The 17,079-nt window shown below is 36.0% G+C and overlaps 1 protein-coding gene across 1 annotated transcript in view; it reads right to left on the bottom strand.

The window, feature by feature from the left end:
- The window catches only part of LOC109830944 (E3 ubiquitin-protein ligase ORTHRUS 2-like), a 21,892-nt gene continuing 9,140 nt past the window's right edge, over positions 4,328-17,079 (bottom strand). The window contains exons 2-9 of the mRNA XM_020398296.1: positions 7,917-8,446; positions 7,623-7,748; positions 6,837-6,936; positions 6,649-6,710; positions 6,436-6,538; positions 5,857-5,998; positions 5,357-5,574; positions 4,328-4,724 (exon numbers count right to left, since the gene is read on the bottom strand). Coding sequence (XP_020253885.1) covers positions 4,503-4,724; positions 5,357-5,574; positions 5,857-5,998; positions 6,436-6,538; positions 6,649-6,710; positions 6,837-6,936; positions 7,623-7,748; positions 7,917-8,446 — 1,503 coding nt within the window. The 3' untranslated portion in view covers positions 4,328-4,502. The remainder of the gene's footprint in view (positions 4,725-5,356; positions 5,575-5,856; positions 5,999-6,435; positions 6,539-6,648; positions 6,711-6,836; positions 6,937-7,622; positions 7,749-7,916; positions 8,447-17,079) is intronic.

Below are 17,079 nucleotides of genomic sequence, written 5' to 3'. Positions count from 1 at the left end.
TCTGTCACAGCAACTCTCACTCATCTTCTCTCTAACTAGTCTTTTTGTCGCCATCTCTATCTATGCTCCATGTGAATCGACAGACAGAGATGTGTGTTGGTGGGAACTCAAGAGGATTAGGGATTCTCATTCTCTACCTTGGGTCGTTTTCAGTAATTTCAATATGACCATGAGTCTAGCTGAAAGGAGTGACCGCTCAAGCTCTCTCTCTCTCTCTCTAAGATATAGAGGTCTTTCTTATATTCATTAACTGCATTCGTCTCATAGACCTCCCTCTTAGTGGCAGGAAATTTACTTGGTCAAACCACAGATCTCCCCCTTCGCTAGCTAGACTAGACAAATTCCTAGTTTCTTTGAACTTTGAATCTAAATTCTCTCTCCTTATCCAATTTGCATATTAATCCCCATGCTCGGACCATTGCCCTATCTTGTTGGATACATCTTCTCCCCAAAAATTCCATCTCTTTAGATTTAAGAAATTTTGGTTATCCTTCCCATCCTTCCCTCATTTCATTGTATTCTACTGAAATTCCTTCTCTTCTAAGGAGGATCCTTTCAGTAATCCCCCCCTCAAATTAAAACTCATCAAGAAGAGAATCAAATAGTGGTCCAGTCACAATCTTGCCTCCTTCAAACAGTTCTATTCTAAATCTATGGACCAACTCAATTCCCTCAACTCCATTGAAGAATACAGAAGTCTTTCTCCTCTAGAATCTCAACTTAGAGTCAGTCTGCATGACTAGCTTCTCCTTCTTGCTAAGGCTAAAGAGATTAAGTGGAAACAGAGATCTAGAATTCAATGGCTTAAAGAAGAAGATAATAACACTGCTTTCTTCCACAAAGCTGCTTCTTTTTATCGTAGAAAAAATTCCATCCCTCATCTCATCGTTGATAACGTCCTCATCTCCGAAGAGTCTAACATCATACAATCTTTTTTTGATTTCTTTTCCAAGCTCTTTCATAAACCTCATGATTCCAATCTGCAGGTGGACTGGGATCTCCTATACCCTCAAAGCAACACAGATCTTTCTCCTCTCAATCTTCTTTTTCCCAAGAGGAAATCTCTGCAACGGTATTTGACCTTCACCCAGACAAGGCTCCTGGGCCTGACAGGCTTCCCATTCTTTTCTTCAAGAGATTCTGGAGTATAATTCAATCAGATGTTATCTCCTTTATACAAGCTCTTCACTCCAACCCTCAATCCCTTCATAACATCAACTATTCCCACATATGACTCATCCCTAAAAAGGATGGTGCTAGCAGCCCTATAGACTTTCGGCCTATTAGCCTCATCAATAGTTCATGTAAATTTTTTTTCCAAAGTTCTAGCTATTAGGCTGAAAAAATTCTTGCATGTGCTGGTGGATAACTCTCAATCAGCTTTTCAGTTAAGTAAATCCACGTTGGACTCTATTCTCCTTTCTCATGAGATGATAAACTTCTGTTCCTCTGGTAAGAAAGAGATTTGTACAATTAAAGCTGATTTTTTCAAGGCTTTTGATTGTGTCAATTGAAACTTCCTCATCTCTCTCCTCCAAGCCAGAGGCTTCGACCATCAATGGTGCCTTTGGATCCATCATATTCTACATTCCTCTAAATCCGTTGTTTTAGTTAACGGGTCCCCTTCTAGCTTCTTCAGATGTTTTAGGGGTCTCAAACAAGGTGATCCCCTTTCCCCCATGTTATTTTTTATTTTAGTTGATGTTTAAAACAAGATGTTGATTACTGGTGCAGCTTCGGGGGCTTTATCTGATCTTCAGCTGAAGGGTGAGCTTAATTCCATCAAAGCTCTCCAGTTCACTAACAACGCCATCATTTTTAGCAGGCTTCTCCTTCTGATATGACCATACTCAAAACTATTTTGTTTCTCTTCGCCAATATCTCTGGTCTTCATGTCAATCCTCAAAAAACAAATCTTTTTTACCTTGGTAAAATGCCTCACAAAAGCATTCATCTAGATTCCATCCTCAACTACTATGTTGGCTCACTCTCGTTCCCATACCTTGGTCTACCTCTCAAAAGAGGTTCTTTGACCAGAAGGGAGTGGCACCCCCTCCTGGACTCTTTCATCAAAAAGTTATCTCTCTTAAAGAATAAGTCCCTCTCATTTGGGGGTAGACTCACTCTTCTTAACTCGGTTCTCTCTTCTATCCCTCTCTATTACATGTCCTTCTTCAAACTGCCTACATGGGTTACTAAGGCTATTGATAAAATCAGGAGGAACTTTCTATGGAACGGTAGCCGCATTCAATCAAAAACTAAATGCTTGGTCAATTGGGTCACTGTTTGCAGGCCTAAGAAAGACGGAGGGTTGGGGGTTATTGGTATCTCTTCTTTCAATCTTGCCCTTCTCTCCAAGTAGTTTTGGAAAGCTTTTGATAGAAACTCTCTCATCAGTAAAGTTGTTTTCTCACTATACTCTAAAGACAATTCCAACCCATTTGTGCATCCTCCAAAAAACACAGCATCTAGATTCATACTTGATTTGCATTCCATTCACTCTATTTTTTTAGCATGGTTAGATGACAGGTGGGGTGATGGTAGAACTTGTAGTTTCTGGTTTGATAAGTGGACTAACGCCAACTCTCTTAGCAGTCTTTTTCCAAAAGCTTGCCATCTTGCTTTTTCAATTTGCAGCTCTGTTCGGGCCCAAGGATATTAGTACCAATCTTCCTGGCATTGGCACTCCATTCTCAGTAGGGGTATCACCTATGAAGAAAAAAGTGACATTGATAAGCTTTTAACCTACCTGGATGTGTTCTTAGTTGCTATCAATGCTAATCCTGACAATATTTGGTAGCCTTATCATCCATCTGGCTCATTTACAGTTAAATCCTTATACACCAACATCACCTCCAGTGGGTTAAAGTCCCATATGCATAACTTCATCTGGAAATCTCACATCCCCCTGAAGGTCAAGGTTCTGTTTTGGATTATTTCTAAACAAAAGATCAACACTAGAGCCAATTTGATTACTAAAGGCTGGACTGGAGACCCTCGTTGCTCCCACTGCAATCAGGAGGTTGAAACTCAAGATCACCTGTTTATCCTCTGCCCATTTGCATGTTCAGTTTGGTCTACCCTCCTCCCTCACGCCCCTATTGCTAGATGGCCTCAATCTATGGAGGCGTTGACTCTCTTATACAGGGATCCAAATACTTGTGTAGATATTAAAGTTATTTGGAAATATTTGTTACCGTGTTTCTGCTGGTGGATGTGGAATTGTAGAAACTACCTCATATTTAGAGATTTCCCTACAAATCCTATTCATATCGCTGCTAACATTGCTAGGTATGTCATTTTTTGGACAGATGCCGAAGAAGATAGATTGGCGAGGCGTATTCGTAGGGCTGCCCGTGTCATTTTTTGGACAGTGACCGAAGATGACAGACTGGCGAGGAGTATTCGTAGGGCTACTCAAAACTTGAAGATGCAAGAAATTGCAAAGAAGAACACTACTGGTGCTTGTGCAGATAACTTCTCCGATGCCAATTGACTTGGCCAGCGTTTCTCTCCAAGTACGCCTCTCCCTGCGCATGCCTTGTTTTCTCGGAAACTTGTTGTTTGTCTTTGTGCTGTAAGAATTCAGTGTTTGTGCTTTTGTGTACCAGACTCTATATTAGCTCGTGTGTTTTTCTTTTGGCCTTGAGTGAAGGATCTTAGTAGAGTTAGCTCGTTACCACTAGGTCCGCTCCTTACCAGCTTCTTCTTTTCTTTGATCTTTCCTCACGGCTTAATTGTTGGTTTTGTATCAGACTTTTTTATCTTAATATCCTTATATATAAATCTTTATGAACAGGGTATCTCACCCTGTTTTTCAGTTCAAAAAAAATCCTTCATGCCCATAATGGACACACCTCTGGCAATGATATTTGCTGCTGCTTATTTATATACTGAAACTGTTCCTCGCCTTTTAAATCCAAAGTTAAAATTTGCATGAAACAGGGTTCTGAAAGACTTCGAGATGCGATAACTTAGGTGTTCGTTCATATTTTTGTAAACTTAACGTATATTCTGAGATCTTGAGACAGTTCAACCACCATCTAGATAGACCAAAATTCCAAAGGTCTTGTAGATGAATTTAGACCACAGTACGATCTTTTCCATCGCCTGCAAAGATTGTACAGTGGAGTCTTGCTAAAAGCAAACAATATCTATCATCTTCAGAAAACAAAACTGATGAGCTCTCATCACTCGAGTTAGATGTAATACAACTTTTGGTTAAATTGATATGAGCCAACAGCACAATTTGAATCAATATCAGACAACATATGAAAGAAAAAGAAAGAATAAATGAGACAATCTTTGCACTGAAACATAACAGATATAATAGTCAATAAAAGTAAAAATTTTCATAACTGATATAACTTCCAAAGTTTTAGTCTTTCAAAAGGCAAGTCTGTTAACTTAACATCATGATATACCTAGAGAAAAACAAAATGGAGGCTCTTATACACCATCCATCAGAAGCTCTTTTCCCCCCCTAATCAGAATTCGCTTTCCTATTCCTCTTTTAGAGCACTATCCATCGAAGTTTCACGTTTGGCCTCCTTTGGTTCCTCAGTTTCCGTCTTACTTCCCTTCAACACTTCACCCTCATCTGCTTCATTGCCATCTTCATTCATATCATCCTCTTCATCACTATCTTTTCCTTTTTCAGCCAATTCACTCTCATCAGCTTCACGCTTAAGTGAGTCGATCAGATTCATGATCTGTCTATTAACCTGCAACAGGAGAGGATACAATCAGATCAATGGACGACAAAGACAGCTAAGTATTGTTAACATATATAATCATATTGAGAAATTACATAGGTGTTGTATATTGCACTATTGCATGAGAGATGCCTACATGTAGCTATATAGATAACGAAAAAGGAAGAAATACACAATATAATTTATAAAATGCTGCAACTAATCGAAAACCATGATTCTCTAATCAATATAACTAGTGTGCACCCTGTGCAAAGCACGGCCTCCATTTTTTTATTTCCGCTATAGTAATTCTATATTTAAATACAGCTTTTTCGTATGTGCTACAGTAACATTTTTAAATGCTACAATACATCGCTTGAGTTACAGTAATAATGCTACAGTAATGTTTTTTGAACGCTGCAGTAATAATGCTATAGTAATATTATTGCAACATGAACATTAGATCTTGGTTCTTCCTGCCTGTGCTACAGCAATAATGCTACAGTAATTTACTGTAGCATTACTGTATAGCATGAATAGTGAATCTTGGATCCTCCTATTATTATAGAGGAATAGATGGCATTCATATGGCAATTCCATGTCTTCAATCACAATTATGGGAATTTCATCTTGAAAGTGTTACAGTTTCTGGGCTCTTATACCTGTGGATCTTTGAGATAGTCTGCAATGTCATACGTGCACGAAGGACACTTCCTGACTATTTTACGAGCACGAAGGGTACGACCACCTGCACTAACAGTCTGCCGAACAAAGGACTGCTCAGCATAGAACCCAACAAGACACGGCTTGCAGAAGCTGTGGCCACAGGGTGTAGAAACCGGTGAAGTCATCACCTGATGGCAAATCGCACAGCTGAACTCTGTGGAGATTAGACAGATAAAGAATTAACATGACATTTAAAATATAATAGTTTAATTTTAATTTCTTAATATGGTTTCTTTCTTTCAGAAAGCTTTTTTTCTAACTTCCTATTGATGGCTTATAGTATATGCATATATACAGGATATCAATGAAGAGAAACTCTTGAGAAAACAAATCAAATACCAGAGATCACTGACAGAACAGTTAAGATTCAACTGTTAACAACTATTACTTCAAGCACAGATGTACCAAGATCAAGAGTAGGTATGGACAAGTAAACCTTTCAGTAGCCGTTCTCTTATAGAGGTTTTTTGTGCAAGTTTTATAGCTTTCCTTGCTTTCTTTAGCTCTCCGGGATCCAAACTCCTAACTCGTTTTTTGCTCTCTGGTGGAGGCTTCATCCACATCCATCCCTTTTCATCCTGTAAATGAGCATGTTACTGAAATAAGAAGTTCCAGAATAGCTTAGATAAAATGTTAATGTCACATGAAGTTCAGTCGGAACGAGGAGATAAATTGGAAGCATGAACAAATTCATGACTCAGCTTGTATTGATGAAATATTACAGGTAACTCCTTCCATGGTGCATTAACAAAATAAGAACTTCAGAGTCAATGAACGATTGAAACTAAAGTTCTTTAATTTGCTAAAAGTAAGAACTAATTACTCATTCAAAATAATGCGGATAGTAAAAACATACAACGGAAACTAGACAAAAATGGAGAAAATGACTACATAGCATAGCTTATACAATTAATCTAAGATGCAGAAATCAGGAAATCAGGGAAGAAGGCCTCAAAATTCTAAGCTATGCTATAAGTCAAGGATAACAGAATGAACAGACAAGTTTAGTCCGTACATTATAATCCCAAGAAGGGCTGTCCTTTCTCTCTGTTATATCAGTAGCACCCTTAAGTTCTTTAATGACAGGTAAGGTCCTCGGGCGATCACCATGCTCATCACTGAAATTATTAATCATTGTAAATTATTTTTAACACAATATATCTAGATTATATCAAGGGAGACAGTTACAAAAAGGAAAAATAACTAAGCCAACAAAAGCTTATAAAACCTTGTCCATGGTGCGGGTTCATTATCACATCGTACAAAAAGATAGCGGCACACCACAAAACCCTGAACCTCAAGCAGAGAAACTGTTTGTGAGAAATTAATGTTGTAAAAATAATAGGCAAAGCAAAAGATCACAGGAATAGTGTTTTTCCATGAAATTCGAATGTCTTAATTATGTGATTAATGTACCTGAATTCCTGGTTTTCTCCAGCATTTTTCTATCCTGTAAACTCCATCATAGCGCACACCTGATTCTGGAGCATATGAAGAACGCTTCTCTTTGAAGGACCTGCAGGTGTGAATAAGTCAATAAGAAATATAAGACAGAAACATAGCTCAAAACATCCAAAGCACCTAGGAAAATCTAAATCAACAAACTTATTTGATCTGAGCATAAGAATATATTCATAAAAAGGGTGTTGCAGAAATAGATTGGTATCAGAGACACTGAAAAGTTTAAGGAAATTTTTAAGAGCAAAATGGGTCATGAAAGAAAAAGAAACCAACTGCATTACTGGATGACAGAAAGAATTTCTTGTGACATACCATGTTCAAGACAAATGTGCAGCCATTTATCTAGACCTAACACTTCTATCATCAACTTGAATCATGTCTGACAAGTATTTGATACAACAGGGTTTACAAGTTGCATGCTGTTTGGTTTTGCGCAGTTTTATAATGTGTTATGTTGATGTTCCATTCACCTGAAAATCATCAATGTGCTTGTGTTTCTATAAAGCACCAGCAAAACCAAATAGTTCTCAGTGGTGCAAAGTAGAACATATTAGCACAAAACAGATGTGGCTAATGTTTCACGCTTTCCACCTCTTCTATATATATAAGTAGTAATTTTTTCCCAAAAAATAAACGATATGACATTCCTTTCCTTACATAACAAAAAGGCAGAAACATGATCTAAATTAAAATTTTAAATAAAAGCTCTAAATCATAAATTTTAAGAACAGGAAAACTGACCTTACTACTCTCACAGGATACCCTTTTAGGCAACTAACTCGTAATGCCTCATTTGAACTAACAAACTTCTGATCAGATGACTGCTCCTTGTTTGTCCGCTTGTTCCCACTCAGATCCCTCCCACCACTACAAAAAGGTATTAAATATAGTAACTCATCAGATTATACAACAATCGAGAGCATCAAATGACAGCATTTCATGATGGTACATTAGTACAGCAAGGTTAAATATAAGAAAGTAAGAATGACAACTTGGTGCGCTAAAAACTAATACAGTGAAAAAAGATGAGCTAACCTGCCAGTATAAAGAAACCATTCGCCATGATCTTCATCGTCTTCGTATCCTCCAGAGAGTGCAACAGATTGAGCACCATACCCAGATTGCCCAGCAATGCCTGCTACATGTGGCAGATGGGCTCCCCATTGTCTACAGTCCAATCTATCGGCCCAACTGTCCCCAACCAACACACCCCTATTTCTTATGGGATCATTCTCCGCAGGAATAGGACCAAAATGATCTGGTGGAACAGTAACAAATATTTTGCCACTACAAGCGTTTGCTCTTCCTGCTCTTTTAGCGTGTTCAGTTGTGAATGCTGTATCAGGCTTGCTTTCATTGTCTACGTGGTGATAAAATTTTGAAGTCCCTGTTATGGTTGGTTTAGCAAACCTTGCCATTCGAATAGCTGAAACGAGTGTTGAGTTAATCCTTGGGTTGGACGCAAATTTGGATGGAATTACTGCACGACAGTTGGCACAATCACGCTTTCCCTGCCCAATCCATTTCTGGAAGCACTTCAAGCAGAAATTGTGACCACATGGTGTCTGCAAGAACGAAAAAGGGGTTGCAAGGAGTATGTATGTACAGAGTGATATAATTTGAATTGAACATGTATGGAGCTTTGAGATCATAGTAACCAGTAAATGAAGGTAAGAGAAAATTTAAAAACAGATAGAAAATGGGGAAAGAAGATTAGGGTGGACAAACCTTTCATAAACACAATTTTAGCACACATAAAAGAACCAATAATATTTTGGAATCATGTTGGCATCAATTTTCAGGCCAACACAAAGAACTCATATTTTTGTTCATAAACATACTTAAACTTTTACTGAAGGGAATAGTCTTATTTAACTTACAAAACTTGATTTCCAATAAACTAATCTTCCATCAAATAGAACACTAAGCTAACTAAAATAACAACTTTTCTAATAATTAGGTCATAAAATTTTTAAATAGATTAAATTTAACAATTTGCCTGTACTAGCTAAGGCAAAAGAAAACTTACTACCGTAATAAACAATCTAAGACTAAAAAATTTTAGTCTGTTTTTCTTCATCTACACCTATGTGATTGTCCAAGAGAAAGTTGCCCTAAATCAAGGTAATTCTTCACGATAGAAATAACGTGCTATATATTTATCAGTTAATTGTTTCTTAAACAATGAAAACAGCTTCATGGATTTCTTGCGGGGTAAAGCAAATATGTTTGGACATTAGCAATGATGTGACGTGCAAACTAGTTTCATATTCCACAAAGGTACGAGGTAGTTATAGCCTATGTCACCCTGGTACTTCTATCATGAAGCCGTAACCGTACCCGACACATATCTGGCACTTCTCCGTACCCAAACTTCATGGATACCCCCTTGGATGTATGCATACATTTTTTTAGACATCTACACAATATATGGTATATGTTTTAATTTAAATCACTTGTCAAACACTTTTTGGATGTAAATCTTACACTTCAAAGTCCTCACAACCATTTCTAGAAACTTGTTAGACATAAGTCCGGTTCATTTCAGCCCATGCCCAAGTTCAAAACTATGATTTTAAATGGTCATTTGAGTGTCTTTAGTTCAAATACAAATAGTTTGCAATTTATAATAATCAACATAACAAAAAAACTTATAAAAATGATAGGAATTTAATTCTAGTAACACGTGAATTGAAAAACAAGAATGATCTCGTGTAAATTATTAATCTCAACACATATATGGGTCATGTCTCCGTACCCTACATTTTACAATTTTGCCGTGTCTCGTACACATACCCACACCCGTACCAGTACCATACCTGTTTTCATGCAACTTAGCTTACATCCTTATAAAGAAAGCATTCTAATGGAAAGTTTGACAGATCCACGACAAATAAAAGGTTCAATTTATGCTTTTACACACAAACATAGAGATATATGTTTAACAATTTATTGGTATAAAGAACTGTTATAAATAGCGGTAAATAGTGCTGCAATAGCGGCGCTAATAACGTTAGCAGTCCCTTTCAGCTACACTATCGCCCAATAGCGGTGACATATTGCAGAATATACACTTTTCACTCATAAAAATGGTCAATAGGACGCAACAGTAGTGAATAGCGGGTGATTGCAAGCAAAATCCACTTTTTGACCGCTATGTAAAAGTGGTTTAAGTTTTTTTTTAAATTAAGCCCGACCTGCAACCACCGCATCCTACAGTCTCTTGCGATTTCTAGTGTATTCCCGCCACCTTCCATAACCTTCAGCACCTCCCTCGATACTTCCTCTCACCTCCTCTCGCCATGAGCTCCTCCTACTGTTGTCCTCACGCAGCTCAGCTCCTCTTCTCGAGGAGGCCTCTTTAACCACTACTCCAGTCGTCTTCAGTATTATGTGATACTTACATATATATTTTATGTTTAGGATCTCTTTAAATCATCAAATATGCACTTTTAGAGTTTTTAGATTTTTTAAGTTTCTTATTCTTTTGCATATTTATACATATCTAGATTATACCGCTATTTTACTTTACGTTTTTTACCGTTATTTCGCCGCAATTGTCCCAAATAGTCTTAGAGATTCCTTACCGCTACGCGACGCTATCCACTATCGATAACCTTAGTATAAATAGATGAATTTATCATCACTAGTCTTGGTTTTAATATTAACCAGCATAAAGAGTAAAGTAAATGAAATAATTAACTTATTAAGACGTTGGCTCAAAATGGAAAGTTTACTCGGTTAAGTGAATAAGAAGTTCACATCTCATTAATGCCCTTACAATTTGTTCATTATGTAATATGAGACATAAATGGCAATCAAAATTGACAGGTAGGGACAAGAGTGTGGTGCTTGAGACAAACATGGGTATGGTCATTACAAACTTTTTTCAAAATTTCAACACAAGAATATGCCAGTAGAATTATAGTTCTGTTGATTATGTGTATGTATGCTTGACACATACAAATATGTGTATAAAATTTCTGTTGGATGAACTATGAAATAATTAACCATCTTTAGTCAAAAGGACATTAATGTACATGTAATAAATAACCTAAGGCAGCAAGCAATCTATAATTTGTATGCGTCGGATGGGGATGGATGCCCATGAAGGGTCCAATGTATTAAATAAACCATTTTTGTTGGCCGATGCGTCCTCGTATCATAACTCTTAATAGTTACACCCCAAAAAGTATACAATGGATTTTTTAAATATAATACTATTTAGATAATTCTAATATTTGTCCCCAAATTTTAAGTATTTGAAGACAAGTTCCCCAAACCACATATTTTATTAAGCACCTCAAATCTCGTAAGTATTATCAAATGTCCCTTGGCTTAAAAACTATTAACCCTAAACAAACTTTACAACAATATAGTTTCTCCTTATACTCTCATCTCATTTATAAATTTTTAGCTATACCCATTATACCCTCATCTTTCTTAACTCAATAAAACTCAAACTAAATTCTTCATGTTGCTTAAATTTTCTATTCTCACGTGTTTTCCTCTCCTCTCGCTAATTTATATGTTTCTCCTTTAATATTTTTTAATTTTGTAATTGTGATGATCTCTAAATTAAAAATGTGGAGTTCATCAATAGAAATTTAGCAAAGAAAATGTGGATATAATTAGAAACATTAATGATCTTAAGTTTATAAAGGGCTAAAGATAATGATTTCTAAGCGTAGGGACCTTTGATATACCTCACGGGATCAATCGTAGCCTAATTTTATCCTAAACTATAGTAGAACTAAACCTATAAGATGGTGGTCCAACAAAGAACCAGTTTAAAGGGGTTATTTTTTACTTAAGAAAAACGAGGCTAACTAGCTCAGATTTTGCTAGACAAAGAAAATCTCGAAACTGAACCAGAATCAATTCTGGCCTAGTTTTAAGAGGTTACCAAACACACCTTTATGATTTGTTGTGGCTGCTCCGATGAATCCACTGTTGCTTTGATGCCTCTCTGTCGGCTTTGACTGCTCTCAAAGGACCTTTTAAGATTTTGTAGCTCTCACATAAAGTTCTTTATCCTAAGTTTGTCTTCTCGGTCTTCTATTAATCTTCCAATCTTTCTTCTTCAAGTTAAAAAATCTATGTTTTTATGTCATCCTTCTTAACTTTTCTCTATTTTATTGGTTTTTCCAACATTTTATTGAATTGTTTCATTAATATCATATAACATAATTAAAATAAAATAACAAAAAAGAGACCACTAAGGCAACCAATCATTGAGCGCCGAGTTCGACGACCAAAATCTCATAGCCTAGGTTACCTGCACACTTCATCTAGACTCTTGCATACGTGTTCGTCGGTTCGACACTTACTGTATCCATGTTTGTGTCGGACACTACTTGGACACTTCTTTAATATATACATGCATTTATTCAAACGTGTATTCACTTATATAAGACATGTTTTAGTTTAAAAAACTAGTGATACGCTTCTTGAACATATATCGTACACTTTTCCTCAAATTTACGCAACTCATTTGACACTAGACGTGTTCGTTTTAGCAAATACCTAGTTCATAAGTACAATATTAAAGGGTCATGCCAGCAATAGTTTAAAAATGAGAGGTTTTGCAATTTACAATCTACTCAATAAAAGAAACATAAAAATGTTATAATGATTTTAGTCCTCATAACATGTGAATGAAAACAATATCAATCTCATATAGATTATTAATATTAACTTGTATGCATATAGCCGTGTCCCTATATCCTAACTTTTACAATTTTCTTGTGTCCCATATCAACATCGTATCCGTGTTCACACTCGCACCCGTATTTGTGCAACATAGCTCATAGCACCTTCATTAAACTTGGTGCAAACATTTTCTCTAAACACCTATTTTCTCACATGGCATAAATGCTTTCCACTACCACCCCCACTCACCCCCCTCCAATTTGTTACACACGACAGTGTAACTAAAATATTATTCTAAGGTTACGCTGCTAAATAGAAACAGTTGAAAGTTTTATACAAGATTGGATTTCGTTTGTATTTTGCATAAGTTGATGGACATAAAAAACTTTTTATTTACCTACAGATGAATAAATCACGCCATAGGTCAAATAAATACATGCAACCACATCAAGAAACTCTTCTTTTGTTTGCTAATGCTCCGAACTATACTAGCATGTACTTATAAAATATAGCTTCCATGTAATTGCATCAAAACAACCAAATGCCTAGCGAACTACTATAACTTACTAGCAAAATGGAGCCTTGGCACACCATTAAGGTTGTTTCCTTGTGACCTAATGGTTACACAAGTATCAAAAGCAATCTCTCATGAGGAAGTACGGTTGCATACATCTGACCTTCCCTATAGTGCATGATAGTGGAACCCTCCTGCACTAGGTTGCTTTTTTGAATAAACTATATTTAGTAATGATGGTGTCGGGTTGCGAAGGCCAATGAGCCTAAGATATTAGGCTAATCAACTTGGGTCCTAGTTGACTCAAAAGGATTAACTTTTAATTGAGTCATTAGCCCAAGCATATGTAAACAAATACAAAGCTACTTGTTTTCCCCTTATTGAACTAAATCTCATCGTGTGCCTTTTGCTAGACCAATCCATGCCTCAAAAAATAGTTGAGACACTAATTAAATATAGCAAGAAATTTCATCTAGTTTTTTCTCTTTTATATAATTAATCCATCAGATAACAACATTTAAGGGCATTTTATAGTTTTCAAAAACAAATTGTTTGTTGCAATTTATGCAATCATTAAACCAAGATTTAAAATCTTAGTGTCATTCATGCTTTCCATTTCTTTATTAATGGTAAAAAAAATTTGAGTATTTCAACAGCTCTAAAATTATTGACACGTAGAATGAGGTATTGACTTCTAGAAAAAAAACCTCCAGCCTCTCATTCATCATACATATTAGTGCATGTTGGCTTGGAATAGGTGTTGGCAAATATCAATAGCATCAGTTTATTCAACTTCATATTGCACATTGTACTGAATATAATTTAGTAAATCATATAATACAACCTTAATTGAAGGTACACATTTAGATCTAGCAATCCTTTTCGTAATAATTAAAAAATCCATTTCATGGAAGATTTTGTGTATAGGAAAATAATATATTAGGAAATTACTATGATAGGCAAAATAATATTACAACTTTTGTTAGGAACTACAAATTAGTACAATGGTTCGAAACAAGAGTGAACATTATTTTGAAATAACTTTTTCCCCAAATGTGTGATGTAAAATAATATTTTGTGATGAGTTATAAATTTATACAATAGTGTAAACCATAGTAGACGTTTGTTTTGTAATATTTTTTCCAAACATATAATTGTGTTAAGCATATGTGTATGTGAAATAATATTTTGTAAGGAATTAAAATTTCGTAAAATGGTTTGAAATCATAGTACACATTAGTTTATGTTATATATTCTTTCCAAGTGCATAATTGCATAGAGGAAACATGTACGTAAAACTTATAAATTTGGAAATTAACACCTTTTTTAAGAAATCAAAATATAATTGAAAGTTTACCATCAATTATGATCATGTGTTAATTTCCTTTTCAATTATGATTAACAAAATCAGGATATTAAAAAACATTTATTGTCTTCCAAATTCGCAATCTCATCCTTCTAAGGAAATTCTTCAAATTACTATGAGACAAATTTCAAAGCCTTAACCAGAAAATGACATGGAAATCTACTTATTAATTTCATTTTCGATGAATGTCATCACCATGATCATCGAAAGAATTTACATTGGTCACCTTAAAAAACTAGCACTCTAATCCTTCTGAGGAAGATCTTGAAATATCTACAATATAAAGTTTGAGGCATACCAAATTAAACGGTGAAAGAAAACATGATTTCAAGTGGTCAAAGGAGACTACAACAAAACATGAACTGAAGTATCTTAATCAACTTCAGTGGGCGAATTCAAGCTAGACACAAATTGCTCAAGGTTCAGTAGTAAAATAAGCAAGGACCCAAGGAAAGTTTTTTATAATTATTTGAGGAATACCAAGTAAAAGCTTGAAAGGAAGTCGATATAAAGTGTAACGTCAAGGAAGACTACTGCAAAATGTGAATAGAGTCAAGGCGCCTTATGCAACTTCACCGAACGAGATTAATTGACACCAAATAGCTAAAGCTTGCCAATAGAACGACTAATAACATGATAAAACAAATCTTACTAAGTTTTCCTCCATGGATTCATGTATATTAAGATTGTGAGAGGAAGTATAAATAATATCCTAATATAGTTGTAAAAAGTAGAACATAGAAATTTAAGACTAAAGAGCAGAAAGATAGCTAGTTTTTGAGAAAAGGGAATACTCTTGAGAGCTTCATTTATAGAATCAAGAGGACAGTGAGTGACTCTTTAGAAGGAAATTAAAGTATTTCACAATTCCATATATGGGTATACATATAATATAGCAAAATGATATATATTTACATCATTTATGAGTTTTAATCTTTTTCTTGTAATTATCCTTTTTACGATTATTTTATCAATAGTCCGAGTAATATTATTAGGGGAAATTTGATTAATGCTGCATATAAACAAAGAATTGGATCCCTTTCTCGTCTCTCTTCACCTATTGCATCCCTCCATTGGCGCCTTCTCCTTCCCGGCCTTTGCTCCTCCACCCTTGTCTCTGTTCCCCATCATCTCCTTCATCAACCGCCTCTCCTCTTCCACTACCGTATGTTTACACCATCATTTTTTTTTCTCCGTTGCCACTGCCTCTCTTCCTTTATCGTTGCCTCCCTCTGTCACCTCTTATTGCCTCATTACTCACGAAAAAATTTAATAAACAAAAGTAACAATTTTAAAAATGAATATAACAGTTTCATGAGCAAAGTAACACATTATGTACAATAATCTATCTCCATTCATGCCCACTATAACCCAATGGTGAGAGGAAGTAGCAATGGTAGAGGAAGGTGATGGAATTATAATTTTTTGGGTCAGTGGATTCATTACTTCATGGGAGAGATGAGAGAATGAGAGAAAAAACTGAATCAAGATGGATAATAAATGGGTAGTTTAGGAATTCTTAAAAATGTTGTTAGACAAGGAACTAGAAGCATGGCTCTTTGGTTCAAGAAGTGAAAGCTTGAGCAAAAAGTCAAGGAAAGAAAGCTCATATTTTTTAATTTAGGGAGCTGAAGCAATTTACCCTATTATTAAATGCCTCAAATATAATATTGCCTATAACGAAGAGTTCAACAAGATGATAATTCTATTTAGAATCAAAAGTTCAACAAGTATGTAACAAATTTTTTATAAAAAAGAAAGTGTAGGATAACATTTAAACTAAAATAATATGCACTATTGGATCCTGTAGTGTTGCTAGTACAATAAACTGGGGGTTGTCATGTGCGTACGTTGTTGGAACAAAGCAGCAACACCCGGATGGATTGATGATGACGATAATGATGTTGCTACAGTGATTATAATATAAATTTGTTACGAAGTCGACCTCTTAAAGAGCAGCAGTTTCCTCCAGTATCGAACACGTGTTTATAAAAGAGTGCTAGATGTGAGCTGACAGTTGGGCCCGACCAAGGCCATCTGATACTCAAGTCAGCATTCTAGATAAAAGAAATCTAATTGAATGCGAGATGAATAATATGAACCTAATATAGAAAATACCTAGCTTTTTCTAAAGGCAAAAATATCAAATTGGTATATTTTGTTTACTCTTAGTGACAGTTTAACATATAATTTTTTTCGGCGACATATTAGTATATTTTTTCCCCTCCGACGATAAATAGGCCTTAAGTTTGGCCGGATTCAATTTTACGGCGATTTTTTTCACGTGACGGCTCACGTGATGCAAACGTGGCACTAAAGCTTTGAACTTTAAGACAATTTGCCGCTTAAACAAGTGATTACCTTTTCTTTCTCGTGGCGAAATCCACAGACAACTCGGCGTCATCAGGAAGCAGAGGCTGCAGAATCAAACCAGAGCTCTCGTTCTCCCTCTTCCAAGACGAGCGCCATCACTTCTCCACAACTGGAAACCTCCTGTTTGAAGAGAAATGGTTAGATCTCTCAGCAAATGAAACCCTAGATTGGGGAGGGGGGAATCAAGAAAGAGGAAGCCCTAATCCTTACTTGGAGAAGACGTCAGCAATGAGCTGGTGGAAGAGGAAACGGGTGGCGGGCTCGGGGAGGGGGGAGGCGCGGGAAAGGAGGTC

This window comes from Asparagus officinalis, chromosome 2, assembly GCF_001876935.1.
Source record: "Asparagus officinalis chromosome 2, Aspof.V1, whole genome shotgun sequence".
NCBI classification, from domain to species: domain Eukaryota; kingdom Viridiplantae; phylum Streptophyta; class Magnoliopsida; order Asparagales; family Asparagaceae; genus Asparagus; species Asparagus officinalis.
The sequence above is the reverse complement of the archived record's forward strand: the minus strand, read 5'-3'. Positions and strand labels throughout refer to the sequence as shown.